The 21552-nt window shown below is 38.7% G+C and overlaps 1 protein-coding gene across 2 annotated transcripts in view; it reads right to left on the reverse strand.

Annotated features, from left to right (window-relative positions):
* MYCBP2 (MYC binding protein 2) overlaps positions 1–21552 on the reverse strand; it is a 178281-nt gene that overhangs the window by 12720 nt on the left and 144009 nt on the right. For both annotated transcript variants that reach the window (XM_089511145.1, XM_089511144.1), the window contains 14 exons: positions 19950–20099; positions 16666–16826; positions 15424–15580; positions 14698–14922; positions 14175–14240; positions 11332–11571; positions 9539–9637; positions 8315–8395; positions 6728–6994; positions 6281–6564; positions 6003–6099; positions 3755–3874; positions 1175–1276; positions 166–294 (listed from right to left, as the gene is read on the reverse strand). In XM_089511145.1, the coding sequence (XP_089367271.1) occupies positions 166–294; positions 1175–1276; positions 3755–3874; positions 6003–6099; positions 6281–6564; positions 6728–6994; positions 8315–8395; positions 9539–9637; positions 11332–11571; positions 14175–14240; positions 14698–14922; positions 15424–15580; positions 16666–16826; positions 19950–20099 (2178 nt within the window). The remainder of the gene's footprint in view (positions 1–165; positions 295–1174; positions 1277–3754; positions 3875–6002; positions 6100–6280; positions 6565–6727; positions 6995–8314; positions 8396–9538; positions 9638–11331; positions 11572–14174; positions 14241–14697; positions 14923–15423; positions 15581–16665; positions 16827–19949; positions 20100–21552) is intronic.

A 21552-nucleotide genomic window follows, 5' to 3' on the forward strand; every position in this document is an offset into this window, starting at 1 on the left:
GGGCGGGGGCCGGTCCCAAGGCCTTGCCGGGCCGCATCCGGCCCGCGGGCCGCAGGTTGCCTACCCCTGTATTAAAGCTACAGAACTGGATAGCTGAAGTTACTCAAATATATGGTTAGTGTTGTACAGATCAAGTTTACATTTTAAAAACAACCTTGTCCCTACCTGTCTCTGGTGAGATTTCGTTCGCCGATGAAGATGAAGGAACCTATCACAATCTGTACAGAGATTGCCACAGACATTACACAGGATGATTGCAGCAGTTTCCCCATCATCATGGTTATCACACATGGGCTGAGAAGGAAAACAGAGGGGAACAAAAAAATCCATGTCACATTTTGTATTCTATTTTAAAAAGTTCAATTATCAGGCCCCTCTCTCCTCTTATACAAAAATCCCTGATTGGCTTTCTTTTTTGTTGTATAATAGGAAATAAAGCCAATAAACCATGTGTTGTTGTTTTTAAAAAAAGTATTAATAGTCTTTAAAAGAATGGGGTAATTGTGGCTGGGTTAATTTTAGCATACCTTACAAAAATCAAGAGGAATGTTTGTTAATCTAAGTCAATGATTTAAAAAGGTGATTTAAGCCAATTAAAAATGTTATTAAAATTAAATAGAAAGTGTAGATGTTAGTATCTTCTCCAAGAAATGCAGTCAGACCCACTATATACTAAACAAGTGGATGAAACCTGTTTAAAAACATGGTGGGCAGTAATGCAGACATAAAGCAAAACACACCTACTTATTACGAGACCTATGCATAAAGTAAGGATGCACTAGTAATATTACAAATTTATTTTTGCTGGTAAACAGAATATCAATTTATGCTTTTGTAGAGATTTTGAAATATACTGATATAATGTGATAGCCTCAGGTGATAAGAAATAATTGAACTCATATAAGAATTCTTGATATTGATGAGGTACATATTTATCAATGTCTTCAGCTAAACCTTTCCAAACGATCAATACCTGCACAATACTTGCAGTTCTAATCTATATTTAGAGATGGTTCCAATAATTTATATATTTAGTTTAGCATTATATCTTTAGCTTAGTATATTTCAAAACTTCAAAATGAAAATCTGTGGGTAGAGGAGGGCAAGTGAGATTGAATTAAATCAAAAGGTTGAAAAGAAAATGACTTGAGATTTATTTTCGTCCATTCCTCACCATCTGTTTTTGCTGCCCATCCTTTCCCATCCATCTTCCAGAGGAAAGTCTGTCTACATGGTCCTGATCGAGCACACAAAGGGATGCAAGTGCTAGCCAGAGCTGTTGAAAAGATGACAATATCACATATTTTTATCAGTATGTTAGGCTACATCAATCTGGTTAATTCTTTTATTCTGGCAGTTTATATACCAGACTTCATATATTTCAGACAACAATTTCTGTCTTGTAACATCAAATATAACAGCTGAGCAGCAAGGCTGATAAATTAAACACTTGGGATAACAGATTATTCACTGTCAAGTAATTCAAATTGTATTTTAAGTACTGTCAGAACCATTTTATTTATATTTTACAGAATAAAGTGATCACACAAACACTACTTTAAAAATGGACAATTTTACAATATATCTTTAAATGTAAATGGGCTGGGCTCATCAACTAAAAGATGTAGAGACTGATAGTTGACTAAAAATTGGAAACCAGGTATTTTGTTTCTGCAGGAAAGCTTTGAAGAAAAGAAATAAAAAAGTAATGCCATAATCCTATTCTGGGCCTCAATTTAATTCAGAAGGAAAATGGCCCAGGCAGGAGAAACAGCCATACTGATTTCTAAAACTAAGTTATATTTATTGGGGTCAGCATTATGGAGGAGTCACAGACATCAAGAGAGACAATTGCCTACTTGGGAAGAAGTGCCAAAGCTTCAAGGTGCTTCCCCAGTGAGGTATATAAAAACCTGGGGTGCCATGAGGCATGGAGAGAGAAGACAAAGAGAGACAATGAGGGATAAAGATTGGGGTCCTGTCCCACCTAGGGAAAACTCAATGGAGGCTGGACAAAGGGTCCAAACTCCCAGCTCCCCACTTCGTGAACATCCAAAACCCAGAATGCCATCTGCAGAATTAGTAGGGTAGGAATGTGTTATATTAGAGAATGATGATGATGATGATTGCCTTTCTCTCAGTGTGTCTGTGCATGCGTGTACCTAGGACTCTCAACTCCCCAGAGTGGCGAAGGACAGTCTTTACAGAATCAGAGGTGGAAAAAGTGCAAGATGAGCCTACCAATAACTCCCTCTGAGTTACTGAGTCATATTAGAAAAATCAGTGGATGGTTGCAGTAGATGATCTTCAGGGATCATCATCATCATGGGATCATCTTCTACTCAGGAGCAGGACTGGGACTATTACATGTGCCATCAATTTGGCTTCAAAATATGACGAGGCTATGAATGAGAGATGTTTTAGAGCCCCAGTTGTCAACAGCCCACCTTTGGTCTTGCAGGGCTGTGGCTTCCTTGATGGAATTAATCTTATTGTGTTCTTTCTCTTTTCCTACTGCCTTCAACTTTGTCAAGCATTATTGCCATTTCTCGACAGTCATATCTTCATGACATGCCTAAAGTATGAGAGCCTCAACTTAGTCAATTTAGTCATATTGACTTCTAGGGAGAGCTCACTTGGTCTAGGGCCCATTTATTTGTCTTTTTGGTTATCCATGGTATCTGTAGTATTCTCTTCCAGTATCACAATTCATTTCAATGTTGGTTAGATTGTCTGTGGGGAATTGCCCTTTCAGAAAAAAATGACTAGTAGAATTAGAAAGGCCAAAGATAAGTTTGTTACAGTATGGGCTCCTTTCACTGCTTTATTAACTGACCAAGATTTACAGGGTGATCCACCATCCTATCGGCAATCATTTTGAGCCTCATTTTTAAAAGTTTGTATTACTTGGTTGACCATGCTGTGTTTGTTGTCTTTTCTGTTTTTGTTTGTGTGCACTCTTCTTTTTGAAAATAATAAAAAAGCATACATCTCCTTCCTCCAAGTCTAATCCTCCTTTCCCTATAATGTGTTCAGTCTATAAGTTAAGTAGGTAAAGATAAAGGTAAAGGTTGTCCCTTGACATGAATGTCTAGTCATAACTGACTGTAGGGGACGGTGCTCATCTTTGCTTCTAAGTCTAAGAGTCCGAGGACTGCTCTGGTGGACATGTGGCTAGCATGACTTCACCGAACGCTATTACCTTCCCACTGAGAAGTGGTGGTACCTTTCAAAATACTAGGTTGGCAGAAGCTGGGGCTAGTGACGGGAGCTCACCCCATCATGCAGCACCTGGACCTTGAACTGCCAATCTTCTGATCATCAGAATTGGCGTCTTAACCACTAAGCCACCACATCTTATGAATTTGAAAACATTCTGTTTCTCCATAGTCTATCCTGATAGTGGCTTCTTGTCCAGTTTATAAAGCACATGCTGATTTCTTCTGAAATTATGGGGTTCCATTAGCCAATGTATGTTTACAATGAAACCTCTGGTGCCTCTTTCTTATCTGAACAAAAATTGGATGTTTGGCATGTTTCACTCCATATATGGTGCAAGTCTTGAATGAATAGACAGACTTAAAAAAAGAAATAAAGCAAACAGAATACAAAGAAATAAACCAACCACAAAACACAAGCATATCTAGCTATAAGGGAACAGAGGTACCTAGCTGCAAGAAAACAGATATCTAGATAAATAGCTGCAAGAAAACAGAGATAGATATACTGTGTATTGGATGAAACAACTTCTTACCCGAGTAGTTGCAATACACCGCACTGGTGATCTAAATTCCTCTTCCATTTTGGTCAAAGCAATGATTGTTTCTGCAATAGCATTTTTTGTTACACGAGACCAAGCTTCAGACAAGTGACCCTATGGAAAGAAAAACTTAGGCCATGACGACTCATGTCAATTTATTTACATGAATGAATCACACAGAAATAAAGGTAACCTGAGAACCTGATGAATTTTACTGAGAACTTTACTGAGATATTCACAATCAAACATAGCTTTTGTATTTGACTCGACCCTAATCCCATTAGATTGGGAAAAAATACATTTTATATATTTGCCTGCATGGAGTTGTGCTTTTAAGAGAATGGATGCATGTTTTCTTTGAGGATGAGGCATCTGGATAATAACAACCCTTGAATTTATAGAAAAAAGCTCTTTGATGCAGCACTCATTAATTTTTGACAACCACATTACATAAGGCGAATATGGTATGTATAAAACTGAGCATACATCTAGCATATTTGTGCATTGCTGGGTAGCAGTGCACTGCAGTGAAGCTATACCACAGCAAGACTGGGAACATACCAGCCATTTCAGCAGTACACCTGCTTTCAGCCATAGGAAAATTTCTTTTTCTCCTTTTCTCCTACTAATTAAACTGAGGGCAAAACTTCAACTTTGTTTTCTTGTGCTGGTTGTTTCCATATTGCCAAAGTCAGCAGACTGGGTAGTGCTATGGCAGCATCACATTCTCTATGTAATCTCTGATTTGCTATGATCCCTTGGGGGAAGGGTACTAGGAAAGCAAAAAAGACACCAAAGCAGCAGAAAGGAGATAATGGAGAAGCAGAAAATAGATACTTTGGACTTTTCCTTCTTGGAAAGTTTGCAAAACTCAATCAGTCTAGTTTAGCTCTATCAACACTGCTTAGCTGATCATTGAAACAGAAATTATTCTTTATTAAATCTTATTCAAATGTCATCTAGTATGAAAGAGAGCACAGTCTGTAAAACTGTCTCCTTCTTTCTCCCAGCAATGGAAATGTACAGAGATGTTAATATCTTGACTGACACTGACATTATACTGTCATCTACAGTAGGCTCTCGGTGTACCAAAATCCGTGGATGCTCAAGTCCCATGGAACTTTGCAGCTCTGGCCACTTGAAGTCCGCCTCACCGCTCTCATTGTAGCAGGTGGCTGCCTCCTCTTCCTCCCCGCTGCCTCCCTCCTCCTCCCCCCTCTATTTCCCCTGCCTCTGCCTCCCTCCTCCCCCTTGTCCTTCCTCCTCCTCGGCCATCTCCTCTTCCCCCCACCGCCACCTCCCTCCTCCTCCCTCTTTTCTTCCTGGAGAGAAGTGACCAGTGGGGTCCCACGAGGCTCTGTCCTGGGCCCAGTGCTATTCAACATCTTTATCAATGACTTGGATGACAGAATTCAGGGGCATACTTATCAAATTTGCAAATGATACCAAATTAGGAGGAGTAGCTAATACTCCAGGGGACAGGATCAAAATTCAAAACTACCTGAATAGACTAGAAAGCTGGGCTAAAGCTAACAAAATGAACTTCAACAGGGAGAAATGTAAGGTACTGCACTTAGGGAGGAAAAATGAAATGCACAGATTACTGGATGGGGGACAACTGGCTGAATGAGACTACATGGGAAAGGGATCTAGGAGTCCAAGTAGACCACAAGTTGAACGTAAGTCAACAGTGTGATGCGGCAGCTAAAAAGGCCAATGCAATTTTAGGCTGCATCAATAAAAGTATAGTGTCTAGATCAAGTGAAGTAATAGTGCCACTCTATTCTGCTTTGGTCAGGCCCCACCTGGAATATTGTGTCCAGTTCTGGGCACCACAATTCAAAAAGGACATTGAGAAACTGGAGCGTGTCCAAAGGACGGCGACTAAAATGGTGAAGGGCCTGGAAACCATGTCCTATGAGGAACGACTTAGGGAGCTGGGGATGTTTAGCCTGGAGAAGAGAAACTTAAGAGGTGATATGATAGCCCTGTTTAATTACTTGAAGGGATGTCATATTGAGGAGGGAGCAAGCTTGTTTTCTGCTGCTCCAGAGACTAAAACACGGAACAATGGATGCAAGCTACAGGAAAAGAGATTCTACCTCAATATTAGGGGGAACTAATGGCTTTTGTTTTCTTTAGTTCACATTCTCAACTCATTCACAAAGAGAGTATCCTTCTGTGCTGCATCAGTGTTCAATGTACAAAGAGTTAAAAGTACAGTAAGATATTAAAAGCTTACAGCTGCCATGTCTTTTATGAGTTTAATAATGATCTCTGAAATTTGTGTTGGGGTTGAGCCTTTCATCCACCAATGGCTTTCACCTCGTCTAAGATAACTAGAGAGAGAAAAAATATAATCAGAGTCAAGGAACAAATTAAAGTATCATTGAAAGTAAAATATAATTTAGAAGCTTCAAAAAGAGTATGTACACTTTTTTTTTTAAAAAAAAGGAAACTGTAAAACATTTTTTCCAGTTTAGCAAAGTCAAAAATTGAAACAGTACAACTTCTACTAACCTGGAATTGAAAATCATTGGCAGTGTAACCGTAGTTACCCCTTTGCCAGCTGCAGTACCAGCTGTACCAGTTATTGTGGTTCCTTTGGCCTTTAGCTGTACAGTGAGTGCTTTGGCAATACATCCTAGAAGCATGTCCAAGATACCCAGTTTATTCCAATCTCCCTTCTCTGTTGAATGAATGATATCACTTATATCCGCTGGGGGTAGTGCCTTGACCCCTATGATACTAGCCAAGCGACTAGGAGTTACTTCTGGCAGCACACGCCTCAGTAAGGATGTTACCTAGAAGAAGCATCCAAGAAGTTAGTTATTTTTTTGCTGGTATATTTAATGCATCAATTAAGCCTTACAATAACTTTAATTGTATACTAGAAGTGCTTGAATTCGGCCGTGGTTCTTTTTTTTCTTCTTTTTTTTTTTGAAAAAGACTTTTCTCTGAACTAACCTGCCTCTGTACCCTGGGAGAAGCAGTATGTAGCAGTGAGAAGAGATCCTGAAGCAAAGTCAGTTGCTGAGCCAAATACTGACGCCCAACGTTAGAACCACTCAGTGCCAGCACCATGGAGAGCAGCTCAAAACAATAGGCATCAGATGATGCATCTTCATCACTGGGCTGAGAGTTAGCATTCTCCTTGCTAGAAATGGCATGTTCCCATTCTTCACGTACACGAGTGGCTTCCATTCGGATAGCTTGTACGATATGAGCACAAACCTAACCAAAACAAACCAACAGGCACACAGAGTGAAAACAAATTAAACTGGAATTCAGCCACAGTCTGACACCAAGATAATTAAAAATGGAAGTTAATTTGCAATTCCCTTCAATCAGTCCCCCAGAATGAACAATTTTTTGGACTTTGCTCTTAAGTGTAATGCAATTTCAGGATCCCTGAACACACCTTTTATCTATAACTTTTTAGTGTTTAGTTCCTGGAAGCTTCCCCTCCCTTGCCATGAACTTTCCCCATATCAATAGAGGCCTCCAAGAACATTTACACAGTTGAACATTTTAATGTTTTTTTACAGTTTTTAATGCTTTTATACTATGACTGTTTAATCCTGTTTTAACATTGGGAATGGGGGGTGGATATAGGGATTGTTTTCTTTTTGGATTTTATTGTAACATTGATAAATAATTTTTTTAAAAAAAGTGTAATGCAATGGTAATTCCATCACCAAATTGCATACACACAACTCTTCCTTTCAGTAAAGTGATGCAAATATGCTGCTTTAGGTAGTAGAATTAAAGGCCCATTCCCAATGTGCTTTGGTGTACAATTACACTATAGTGTGAAATCAAGCCTTAGAATGCTTGACCCTTTTCACTATTTTGCATGCATCAGTGTTAATGTGTACCTGGATTCTGCCCAAATAATCCAAGTGTCGACAAAAAAGCAGTGTGCAAAATATGTCTGTCTATGAACAGAGGTGAATACATCTCTGAGATGAATATTTATAGAAAATATTATCTTTATGGTAGATAGGAACAAATAAGCCAACAGTTGCTCTTGTATGTCACCATGCATTTAATGCATAAAACAGGTTCTACTTTCAAATATCATTTTTGAGAAAAAACAGAAAAAGCTTCTAACTCTGCTTATTTTTCTCCACTACCATCTGTCACAAGAAAATTGTGGATCTAGGTAATACTCCTTTTCAGTATTTTGAAACTAATTCCAGTTTGACAGATTACAGCCAAATTACAGCCAAATTATATGAACAAGTAGGCTTTGCACACTTATGTATGTGCCTTGGACCAAAACAGATTGGTCACTACATCCTCTTCCCTTCAATGGAAATTAAGTACATTGTGCTTTTTTAAGTTGTAATGAGATGGCAGAAATACTTCTTTGGGACAGAAGGTGGCTCTGGTAACACCAGGCATAACACTGGTGTCTACATAATAGGTTTTGTCCTCTTCTCTCCAATGACCTAAGTTTTGCTAGACTTCCTCTCCTTGGACCCTGGAGATCACACATGCAAGTCTGTGTATAGTATTTAGAACAGCAGAAGATTATTATAGTAAACAAACCTGCTTTTGCAAATTGGTCAGTTTACTTCTACTGAATATGATTCCAACCATGTGCTCCTTCAGGTCTGCATCTGAAGTGGCCTTTAAATGGAAATGTTAACATTTGATGAAAATAACTGAGAGAATATCAAATTTCACATTTTGACTTCTGGAACGTGAAGCCTTCTATTATCAGAATTTTAGAGTAGTTTTGTTACTCTTAGGTATGATATTTAGCAAAAGAAAAGATTTAAGTCAATCTGAAACCACAGAAAAAATAGATACATTTAACATATTTTCTCCATTTTTAAAGGGGTACTATGCACAATAAATATTTGATCAGAGACGAACACTCTTACACTCCTAATGCTGCTCTAAGCATTTAATGATCAAGATACTAATCTTTCAACTTTACGTCAGAGAGCTTCATCCCCTGAGCTAATAAGGAGATTACTACACTATACTCTTACAGTGTGGCTATTGCACTATAACTGCTCTGGCTGCCTGCTGTTGTTTCTGGGATTTGCAGTTTAAGGAGGGGGCATTTAGAATTCTCAGCCAGAGAGCTCTTAAACCTTACTGAACTACAAGCCTCAGAATGCAACAGGAGGCAGCCAGAGCAGTAAAAGTGGAATAGCAGCATTGTAGTGCAGTAAACTACTATGAGGTGAAGCAGATAGCCCAAATAAAGTGATCTCTGGCTGTTTCGGATGCAATCGCTCTGGGACTGTGGTAACCGGAAGCTGTGGTCCCAAAGCCGGCCGCTGCCTGGATCCCGAATGGGCTGTCAGCAGGAGCAGCTTTTTGCAGTTCCTTTTTGGGCCTGCTTTGGGCCAGTTTAGCCAGTCCCAGAGCAGCTTCCAGGAGGCTTAGAGGCATGCGTCATTTGAATGCCATGCCCCCAAAGTGCCCAGAAGGCACTTTATTTGGCTCGTCAGCTTCAGGTCTTAGTTTAGTGGCTGTTAAGTATGGAATAATACAATGGCAGCACAAGTGTGCATAGGTTTATTAACTTGTGAATCAAAAGATCTGAAATAAATTGCTTCCTAAGACTCCTGCTACCTGAGACTGGAGTATTGGTAGAAGTAATTCAAATTGATATTCAAAGCTTCAGAATTTATGCATGAATTATAAGGAATGTCTGATCAAAGTACAAACAAGATCTGACAAAATTTGCATTACTAGCATCACCATTTTAGAATAATTGTTTTAGAATCATAGTAATTATGGAATACAAATAAATACATTGTGTACTTTTTCTTCTCCTTCAGGTGAAGACAGCAGAGCCTTTTCTTCTTGCTCTGGCGTAGGCTCTGCATCTCCAGATATGAGTTTTCCAAATACCTGTTAGAGAACATAAAATATATAATGGAACAGTACAGAGGGGAATCCACAAACCTTTTATAGAAGCATATAGGAACACTAGATACAAAGACCGTCATAATTCAGGATGTTACATCCTTATCTACTGGGAAATAACAATTTAAAAATATTTGTGTGTGCAGTGCATTATGTGTCTCAATGCCAATTATAAAGGGCAAATAAGAGATTTTTTGTGGGTTTTTCAGGCTATGCGGCTGTGTTCTGAAAGAGTTTATTCACCAGCATCTGTGGCTGGCATCTTCAGAGAATGCTGGCATGGGAGTGAGTGGGGTATATATACTGTGTGGCTCTTGGTTGAGAGGAAGTGATTTACATGTTAATCTGTGCGTTGGTCTGTTGTTGTATGGCAAGGCCTCAGTGTGTGATCCATTGTCTGCTGGGAACCCGCCCCCCCTTTCCGACCCAGGGGGGAAAAAAGAAGCACAATAAAAAAACAGGTAGACCAGGCAAAAAGGATCTGTGAACTCCACTTCCTGTAAGATGAATTGAAACACCTAGAGTGGGCTCTACAGGCTAATGGTTACTCCAGTTCAGACATCAGAAGGGCTGCCAGACACAGAAAAACCATAGGAGTGAAGACAAACAACCACCCAAACAGAAGGTATTTTTACCATACATCAAAGGAGTCACTTCCTCATTCACTTCCATACCAGCATCTCTGAAGATGCCACCCACAGTCAAGAATAAACTCTTGCAGAACACGGCCACATAGCCCGAAAAACCTACTTAAAACTATGGATGCTGGCTATGAAAGCCTTTGACTTCACACAAGTAAGAGAGCTTCTACTGCAGCCAAGACTTGCAAACACATTACATGTGCCCTGAAAAATAATGTTAAATAGGAAACTGTTCCCTATTTGCACAAATCAATTGGTTCTGATACTATAAAGCAGTGTTTTAAAGGTAGAGATTGCATTTAAATATTTACTTTCAATTAGTATATATCAGTACCAGCTGCAGACCAAGATGTTAACATTCCTACTACCTAAACATATGGACTAATTCACTAATAAAGTCTACCTACTGTGAAAAACAGAATTATTAAGAAGGTATTTGTTAAAACTATGGGAAATATACAATATATATACAAAAGAAATGGGTACCAGAGTTACAGGTTGAGTATCCCTTATCAGGAATTCTGAAATACTCCCAAAATCCAAAGCTGTCCACATGGGTGGCTGAGACAGTGACACCTTTGCTCTCTGATGGTTCAGTGTACACCAACTTTGTTCCATGCACGAAAGTATGAAAAATATTGCATATAAAATTATCTTCAGCCCGTGTTATCAGGTGTATACAAAACATAAATAAATTTCATGCTTAGACTCCTGTTGCTTATTTATCTCTCTCTAGCCTCACATCTTGTTCTTTGCTACTTGTATTGTGTATGGGACAGGAGGCTGGAGAGAAACTGAGGATCTGAGAGATGAATGAGCAGGAGCACTGCAGCCACCTACCTCGAAGGTGGTAGCTGGCAGCAAAAAGTTTTAGTTTTTGGAGGTTTTCAGATTTCTGGAATGGGGTATTCAACAACCTGTATAAGTATTTGTAAATAAATTAATACAAGAAATAGAATACAATAGAATGGAGAAAGAAAGCCATGCTTTGTTTATAATGTTTGAAATGAAGCTGTACAAAGAGTCTTAATATCTCACCTGAGATGTAATGAGTCTGAAGACTCGAAGTGTCTCAGCTTCACAGTTTCTTTGTTGAGCTACACTTGCTGAGATCTGGCCTGCTATTTTGATGTTTTCACCATCCTTCCATCCCAGTACTTTCACTTGCCTAACTCTAAGGGTATTCTCTGGCCCTTTCAATTCAATTTTGATGATATGGTTATCTCCACCAGGAAGTTCGCTTGTTACCCAGCCAATATGCCTTGAATCCAAGTCAACCTGGCACATAGGAATACAAAGACAGAGTTAAAAATGATTCAGGGACTTGCATTAGGCAGTAACTAATACAAAAGTTAAGACATCAGGTTATCAACATTCATCCTTGTGGTTGCAGTCAGTGAGGGTACAGGGAAGTCATACACTTTTTAAACTATAGCTATACCGGCTTAGCTCAGCATGTGCTAACAGATACAGATATCTGACAACCCACCTGTTCTCCAATATGCTCCCACCCCCTTCAGCCTGCCTGCTGAGGGACCACCATGGAGCAATATTCATGGAATCTATGGAATTCAGCTTCTGTGTGATTTCTTTACCACCTGGTGATGGCCCAAAAGCTCCTGAGCGGGGCCTGACCCTAGTAGACTGCACCCCCAAATTCCCAAACATAGGGGAGGATTGGCATGCAGTCCCTGTCTCCTCTCCCAAACTAGAGCCATCTTTATGACATACCAAGAAAGCTGCGACAAATTAGAGACAATTTAACCAAGCACACCAAAGTCAATACAATCAACCAAGCATTCAACCTGGGATAGGTGAGTGGAAAGGTGGTCAAACACTGAATGACAGGAGTCATTCCCTTAATGGTATAAAGGGGCATTTTCTAGCATTTGGACCAGGCTGCCTCTGATTTCTCTAAATGCTATACAGATAGATTGGAGTGATGTCCGTCTGGGGAAAGACCTGCCACCCCCAGTCACTGAATAATCCCCCACTACGAGGTCAGCAAAAATTGCATGCAATCCTCTGGAAACTAGACTGGCAACAAAGGACCCACAAATAAGCCACTCAGTAGGTTGGGGCCTTCTGCTTCAATCCAGCCAACTGCAGTCAAGTAATAAATATGCTCATGTGGATCAGCTCTAAAACAAACCAAGTATGGCCTTATAGCTTTAAACAGTTAAGTCTGGTGCAGTATGTGGCTTCTACAGTCGTGTTATAATTTATTACAGGCACAGAGGAGGGATGTAGTGCTTAAAATGAGGGAAATCCTCACAGACACTCCAGTTATGTGTTTCTCTTACTGCTGCAGCAAAGAAATGGTGCAAGCAGGTCTAGTGCTCATTCATGGAATCTAATGGAATGTTAGATACACAGCATTAGGTATGTTGCCTGATTCACCAGCAGTGCAATTTATGACTGCAGACAAAGTGAAGACAGGTGCCCCATTCCAGACAATGGCACTGTTTCTCCTCCCTAGACGCCCACAAAGTTTTTGAGAGCTCTGATATGTAACGGGAAATTCAGCCAAGCAGAGGCAGCCTGTTTGGTATGCAGGGCGTGGAGCTCAGGCGCAGGCAGAAGTTTCATTCAGATCCATTCTGAACCCATATAAGTGGCTTCCCCATTACAGCAACTAGGGTATTACATATTGGCTAGGAAGATCTCATGATTTGGGCAGATAGGCTGTGAGACGTGTTTGCTACATGCTTTCTTATTTCATAATCCTGATGCCATTCAAACTTTATCTTTAAATTTCTACTGCTAATTGCCTATTTAAGATGACTGAGGAAATTCTCTGATTGGTAAGTAAAGCAGGAAAATAAAAACTGAGGAGAGAGGGGTTTGAGGCAACATTTACAATGGTTTAGAATTCTGAGATCCTACCTGAACTGGTTGGCACAAGGGATTAATTCATTTATTGTGGATTGTGTCTTCAGCCCCACAGAGAATATTTTAAACATCTAGTTTAGCAAGTGCAATTATTCAAGAGACTAGACCAGATGTCAAGAATGAACTTTGTCACCAGCATAAAGCCTGACTCACTTGGAAAGGCAGAGCTGAAATTAAACATAAAACTCCCAGAAGGTGGACATGGTGGAGAGGAAAGTATCCTGGATGGTTGGGGAATTTCTGATGACACCAGAGGTAGGTGGGAAAAGGATTCAATATTCACATCTGGATGAAGCCACTGTATTGATCCATTAAACTGCATATTTGAGCCCGACGCATGATTTCTGGATGCATGCAATATATTTATAATCTTGGTTACAACTGCAGTAAGTTTGGTAGAGGGTGTGGTCAACCTCCACCTCTCATGATTGTGCCTGGAATGGGGGTTGGCACCAGTCTGAGGGCAGATGAAACCCCAAAACTTTTAAGGAATCTTGGGGAAGGGCAGATGGCTCTACTGGCTTCTACCCCAATGGTTTCCTGTGCCTGTCAATCCATGCTACTCAGAAGGCATGGTGACTGAATAAATTTCCACTAGCCAAGAGGCAAACCAACCAATGAATGGGTTGCCAGAGCTCAACCAGGATTTGGAGCCAAGCTATTTAGCCATAACATTGTGTTTTTAATCCATTCCAACAAAATGTGTCGTAGGATCATTTTTGCTAAACATGAAGCCTCTGCAGGGTCCACAAATCATAATGTATTCTGTATGCCAGGGGTTCCCAACCTTTTTGACTTGCAGAGGCTTTATTTCTATGTTGGAGCCCTTAAGAGGCCTACTCTATGCCCTACCCTATACTCCAAGTTAATGGTCTATACAAGTTAATCCTTATTCTTTATTTTCATTCAATTTTTATTTCTTTTATTTTCCTGGAGCGGCTGCGGAGCACTTGGGAATATTGTATGCAATAATTACATGATCTATTCACCTGTTTTATTCTACAAAGATCTTCTACTGCTTTTCCTGTTAAAAAGGTCATTGAAGTCACTTTGTTCTGCAAATGATAAAATGAAATAAAAGTTTGTTAGAAATCTGTTTATGCTATGGACACCACAGTTTAAGTAAAAGACGTGAATATAAATGACTAATGAATAAATTTATTAAATTAATAAAAAAAGGCATGAATAAAAATAAGTCATGACTAGCAACAGTGAAAAGAGAAAAATATCTTCTACTAAAATAGTACAGCCTAAAGTACAACCTAAAGGATTCAAAAAATCTGTTTGAATCATTTGAAACTATCACTTCTACATGTTTCTGCTTACTTCTTGAATCTCATCGGATAGCTGGGAGATCATTTCTTTGAGCAATAGCTTGACTGTGAACTTCCAAATTATAATTTATTCATAAATTCATAATGTACGTTTATAAACCCGAGATGTATGCTCTGTTAAATTCATTTCAGCACATTTCATTTGAGAAAATGTAACCGAGTGAATTTTAAGTCTTACCCCAAGATCCCTTGAGTTATCAACATGGACAGACACATAGCGAGCATTAATTCCTTTGACACAATTAATTGTAATGTTTTTTGTTTTATTTTTATCTTCATCACCCGATTCCCAGAAGGTTTCCGTTGACCCATCAGTTAAACTTCCAATCATGGCTGGTCGGCTTGATGTTTTAATATCAACAATGCTGGTTAAATCTTTTAGACAAACTACTATACATGATTCCTATTTTTTAAAAAAGAAATTTTAGAGTAAAATTAGTAGCAATTAGTAAACAAATATCAGTTCATGATTATCAACAAGTTCAACAAAGTACTAAAATGAGACAGTAGATTTGTAAACAAAGGCGGCACAAGAAGCTAAAGGAAATATTAGTATTCATACTTCTCTCTTTTCTCCATTTTAATGAAAGTCAGCATTTTGTAAAGTTATTTTGAACTCTGGAATAAACTTTCAGTTCTCAGAAAAAAGTAAAATAAAAATAATTTGCAGTACTAAAATATAGATTATGAGGCATGTCAAATTTCAGGTAAATTTATTTGAAGCCATTGGCCTACACATCATAATATGAACATTTGCCCATTAAATCTTTACAAATAGGAAATATAATTATATAAATGCTCCTGCATTTATGGAAGTAAAACATTTCAGAAAACTACCACATTTCTAGTAGTACTTTATACTCATAATGATTAGCTTTTATGATTATCTTGAAATAAAACTTGCCTGACTTATAGCTTCAAAACCAGACTGGATACTGATACTAAAGCTCTCTTCACTATCTCCATCATCAGACTTGGACAGAATGTTATTAATGTGGTGAAATACATTACTCTGGTGCAGAAACTGATGGTCAGATTGCTTGAATTTGAGGCTCCAGCATCTGGGGGAGAACAGCAAAGAATAAGATTACTTCCATTTAAAAGCATGCAAACAAAGTGTGCCCACGCCATATGCAGGCTTGTCTTACATGGATTTGAGCCTACGCTTAAGGCTAGCCGCAGAGGACAAAATGCCACCATAGAGAGTAATAGGATCTAAGCATACACTGTTTTTCCTAAACGCAGGAGGGGGAGGGAGGTCCAGAACGGATCCCCCACGTATAGGAAGGGGCCACTGTACTCAAATAGGGGTGGGAATTATGGAGCCCTCCAGATATTGTTGGACTGAAACTTCCAGTAGACTCAATCATGACAGTCTGTGGTGAAGAATGCTGAGAAGAACAGCCCAACAACATCTGGAGGGATGCATGATTCCTACATAGAGCATGCATCCTTTAATACACTGAAAGAACAGATATAATTCCACTAAATATTAAACTAAATTGGTATGTCTGGAAGCTTTGTGATGATAGACAACTGATATCTATTTATCTCCCTATCAGAACTCCTAAGTGTACGTAAGGTAAATGATGTAAGTGTATAGGATGGCAGGAGGAGCAATCCATCATGCTGGGTTTATCCCGGCGTACCAACCTGACAAGGCAAGAGAGTTAAAGCTCTTTTTGTTTCTTTCATTAACACTCCTCCCTTCTATGCCATTTTTATTATCTAGCCTTGTCTAAAAATCATTTTCCCCTCTTACTTGCAGTTTAAACTGTTAACTAGTCTTAATTTACATTGTAACTTCTTTGCCCTTATTCCCCCTTTGAAATTTTAATGACATTCCTAATAAGGGAGCATATGGATTGTTTCTCCTGCCATCCCAGAATGAACCTTCTTGGTAACAAATTCTCATTCTTGGGATGGCAGGTGGAGTAATCCACCATGTTTGGGATCTACCCAAACTCTGCAATACTGGATGGGATTCTCAACTATGTCTGAACTACTGCTTGAAGCACTGTTCTTCCAAAGGAAGCCCATGCCAATCTGTATTTATCTAATTCGCAGTGTTTAATGAAAGTAGTTGGTTCACACCATCCTTTTTAGTTTTCCCTGCTCAAATGCCTTTTCTGTATCTAAAACCTACCTCAGAGCCATCTGTTGTAATGAACTTCCACTTGGGAGAGACATCATGAGATCAGAGATTGTCTGTAGTAGACGATGGAAAGTGTGGGGTAAAGGATGAGCTGCTTCACCAGCAATCACTATGTCTGACAATGGATGTTCACAAACTCTTGTATCCTTTTCCTTGAAAAAAATCAAATATATGTTGCATTTATTTCAAGACAGAAAATATGAACGCGATGTTTAAAAATTACCACCAAAAAGCAGAGTAATCCCATCAAATCAAGTTTTTTGTAAAGTCTGACAGAAAAATGAATCTCTGAAGAGTTCCTAGATGCTGCTAGTGTGGTGGACAAAAGTAACTGAAGGTTTAGGTGGGAAACTGGCTAATAAGGCAGTTGGAGAGTGGGCAGGGCTACTGCCAAAACGCCTCTAATATCTCCAAGAAGGTGCCGAAGCTAACTGTGCAGGCACAGAATAACCCATTTGTTTGAATTCACAGATGACCACTCGAAGAAATACCATTACAGGTAAGCAATCTGTCCATACTCATGCACAGGCTGGAAAAAGGTTGTAACGTTTCCTTCAGCAAAGTTCGGGAAAACAAGCTGATACGTCAAGCTTGTTTTCTGTTAAGTCAGAAGGCTAAATAAGAGAAACATCCTTTCTGTATGCCTGAGAGGGAGACTCTGCTCCTATCACAAGCTGACAGGACCCCAATGAATACTAGTAGGGCGGAGGTACACCTGCTTGCTGTCCCACCCCAGACTCCTTATGGAACATAGGCGTTTAAAGTTTTGCATTGTATAGTCTTGTTCTGCATTAATATATTAGGTTGGTCAGGTTAATCCCAACAAAGGAGATCCAAAGAAGTTTCTGTATATTCTGCACTTCATTCATGAAATCCATAATTATATGGTACACAGGCATTGCAGAAGAAAAGAATCAGCACTTAATATATGCCAGAGGTGGAGCAGAATGACTGGTTCAATGTTGCTCTCTCCCTTATTTATTTTGGCCCATCCCGTCCCATCCCATCATTTCTTCCCTATTTATGAATGTCAGTTGTCTTGGGTGTCAGCACTCCCAAATACTTGTGTTATACTGACAGGCCTATTCTTTGCTTATTTTACCACAGCAGATCTCACTAGCATTTTCATGCTGAGCCAAACTGAGCTCTGGCATCTCCTTTTTTCACTGAATCCATGAACCTGGAGGCTAAGCTCAGCCCTGAAACTTTGCTCAGTGGGAAGGTCCAAGGACAGGGATTTTTCTTGAAACCTTAATGATGTGTGTGTGTGTGTGTGTAGATATTTTATCAAGATACCTGAAAATGTGACTTTTCTAGCTACTCTCTTTGATTCTGATCAGAGGTAGAAGTGGCTTGCTTTGTTTGGGCTTTATGGGTAAACTGAGGATATGACAGCCTTGCAGTTTGGAAGGCAAAGGTGCATAGAATTCTTTCAAGAATGTACCATACTCAATCATCTTTTTTTTATTTTATTTTATTTATTTATTTATTTATTTATTTATTTATTTAAATCCCACCTATTGTACTTGGGACCTGCTGGGAAATGATTCAAGTGACTGCCTCCTCCTGTCTCCAGAAAAAGATTTAGTTCAAACTGCTCTGATAAGATAGTACACAGACTCTGCCATGGCCTATCAGCAGTTTGCATTTCATTGTCTGTTTAATCAGAGCATTAGTGTACAAAACCTGCATTGGTGTTGTATTTAAAAACTGAACCAGTTACATTCAAAACTAAAATACAGAGAAAAACTGCATATATTATAACACTTTTGCAGTCAAAGCCAAAGAAAACAAATTATTTGAATACTGTTACGAACAGCAAGTGATGGATCCAGTTGTATATTTCTTAGGAGGAAATTCAACAGAGTGGGGACCATAATTAAAAAGGGCTGATCTTTAGTGCCTGCAAACCGTACAGATCTTAATGACACATTAGTGAGCCCCAGTAATGTTTTTAACACTGGCGCAAAGTCCAGGAGAGTGTTGGTGGTCCTTCAATAATGTTGACCCAAACTAACACTTTGAATTGGATATTAAAATATAACAACCATTTCTGGCATCATATTATTTGTATACTAAAACTGTTTAGCCCCAACAATAGCTTGAACAGATGTGTTCTATACTAGCTGAAATTCTCAAGTCATCTTTAAAGGCAGCCTTACATAGAATACACCACAATGATCTTGTCTGGATGTAACTACTGTGTGGATAATGAAAGCATCTCATAATTAAAGTTATACCTGACACACCAATTTTACCAAGTTGGTAAAAGGTGCTCCCCCTCCCAGTACCACTTGTTGCATCCACAAATATTGTCAAATTTTGAAGCAGTTCCCAAACTATGAACTAACTGTTTCAGGGAGAGTGTAATCCTATCCAACACTCTCCTACAGATCAGCAGGCTTCCCTACTCACAGTCCTCTTGTTTAACCAGTATTTTCAAACAAGGGCACATTCATTTGAACTCTTACTAATGGTCTGCATATTCATATTCAAGACTTCCAATGCACCTGAATGTTTTAACAAAATAAATTGGGAGTAGGCTTAATTACATACTCAGAAAAATAAAAACTGAGTTTAATATCACTAAAATCATCTTTCTTACTACCTACCCTGTTAAGATGAAAACTAGCATTATTTTGGTATATTTTCCCCATTTCTTTTTGCTGAAAAAGGATCTGCCTTAATAGTTTTAATGCACTAAATGCACCTTAGCGCACTAAGGAGGATCTGCCTTAATAGTTTTTGTGAAGAATACTATGATGATCTTGACTGATAGGAAAGTTTTTTTTAAAATGGCAATGAACATTCTATTGTATCTTATTCAACTCAACACTCAAGGATTAAATAATTCTAACAAAGTCCTACAATGCTCTTCCCAAAAAATGTACTATATTTTGTACATACAAAATCATATTAAATGTACAGACAATTTAAGGAAGCCTAAATAAAATGATTTCCATCGAGGCAAATAAATGTTTAAAAAGCTTTTGATTATTCAAAAACAGCTGCCTCCATACTCTTCTAAATATGAAAGCATGCTACCCTTCATGTACATATCATTTTTAAACTAATTATGAAAAACGTCAAGCTGTCAAAAGTTTAAAACTTATTTTTCAAAATTACTAAAGTTACTGTTCTTCACTAACTGATGAAGTGATCAGTTAAAAAAATCATCTAGATATTTAGAAAAAAATCTGAATATATAATTATATATGGTTTCATAAAACATCACCAATATTAATATTAAAGGATTTGTAAGCAGTTCAACATACTTGTTCAATATTTTCTTTGTTTGCTTTGTTCTCCTCATCATCTTCTTCCTCTGGCTCCATAGGGGCAGGGGTAAGAGAAGCCACAAAATGCCACAGGATATCATGAAGAGATGTTGTTTGAATGACATTACAGAGAAGCCAATTAAATGCCTAGAAACCAAAAAGTTGTACTTTGTAAATATAGATGAAAATTAGAAGATCTAATAATACTATGGAGAAAATATACATAGTTTGTGCAGTTCATCACAGTCAAGAGAACAGTGCCCAATAATACTGTAAATGTAGTCTATTTTTGGCAATCGTTTAAGATTAGCTGCTTGAAACTAAAAACATAGGAATGGTTTCACAGCTAAATTGAAAGGCAGATGACTAACAGGAAACTGAGTAGAATACTTAAGGCAGTAAAAGCAGATGCTATAATAGTTGGTTCATATGTTGATTGTTAATAAAAGTTTAGAAAAATCAGGATTCTGACAATAATACAAATAAAATTATGGAACAGATATTCCATTAGCAGATATTCCTGTTCATCTTTACTCAGATTCAAGCCCCACTGTGTTTAATGGAGCTATTTCCAGGCACATATTTATATGTTTTCAGCCTAATATTGTAATTATTCACCAGAAAGGATTAGAAGATATTGAACTTCTTGTGTGGTTTTGTCATATCATTATAAATAGATACAATGCTTTAATAGCAGGTATAAATGATAGAAGATATGAGTGGATAACTAAGCATACTGTGCAGACTGGAACAGGTGATGTGTGCACAACTCAAATCTCTTTGTACTCTTTTTATACACTTTACAGTAACTCAGAAAGACCATTTTTCCAGGACTTTCTTAACTGTATTAAAGGTGCTCCACAACTTACCATGGAGCAAGTTTGCGGGCTAAGGTAGCATGTAGCAAAGAGCACCATGCTGGTGATGGTACAATAGCGGCTTTCTCCATTCCATAAGCCTATGAGATTTTCATGGACCAAAGAGTGGAAAATACCAGCCAATGAATCTTGAATTCATTGACTGGCAGACAGGCCCAGAGAAGTCTGGCAGGCTTGTAAAAGCTTGTAAAGGCTTCACTTTGGTCAGGTGCTAGAATCGTTAAGGCTGTTCTCAGCAGTCCAGCTTCAGTTGGCTTTGAGAAGTCATCCCTACCCACCCTCACTCTAATTTTGTTTCCTATGATGTATTGCTGTTTGTGTGTATTCTTCTGTCCTAATTTTTGGGGTTGTTTGATATGGGATCAGGATCCAAGAGGAAAGCAGTTGGAGTTTGCATGCTCCATTAAAATAGTAAAGGGGCTCCTTTTTGGAACATTGTTAGTGTGGGCACCTCCTGCTCAGAGGTGTCTGTCTTTGCTACACTCCCAGGTGTACAGAAATAGTACAGTGACGTTACCCATGTAGAATCCTATATCTGTCATCCTGGCTGTCACTTAGCAAGCAGACTGGGTTACGTGGCTTGTCAATCAGCAGGTACATCAGTCAATGTTCAGTCCAGACCCTTGTGCTAATCCTATGTGTAGCTTTAACCAGTAAGAATTGTGGCCTACTTCATTCCAAACAATTTATGTAGCACAAAGACAGATAGCTAGGATCTCAGC

Source organism: Sceloporus occidentalis, unplaced genomic scaffold (genome assembly GCF_023333645.1).
Source record: "Sceloporus occidentalis isolate IW3139 unplaced genomic scaffold, rSceOcc1.0.p SCAF_2, whole genome shotgun sequence".
Taxonomy (NCBI): domain Eukaryota; kingdom Metazoa; phylum Chordata; class Lepidosauria; order Squamata; family Phrynosomatidae; genus Sceloporus; species Sceloporus occidentalis.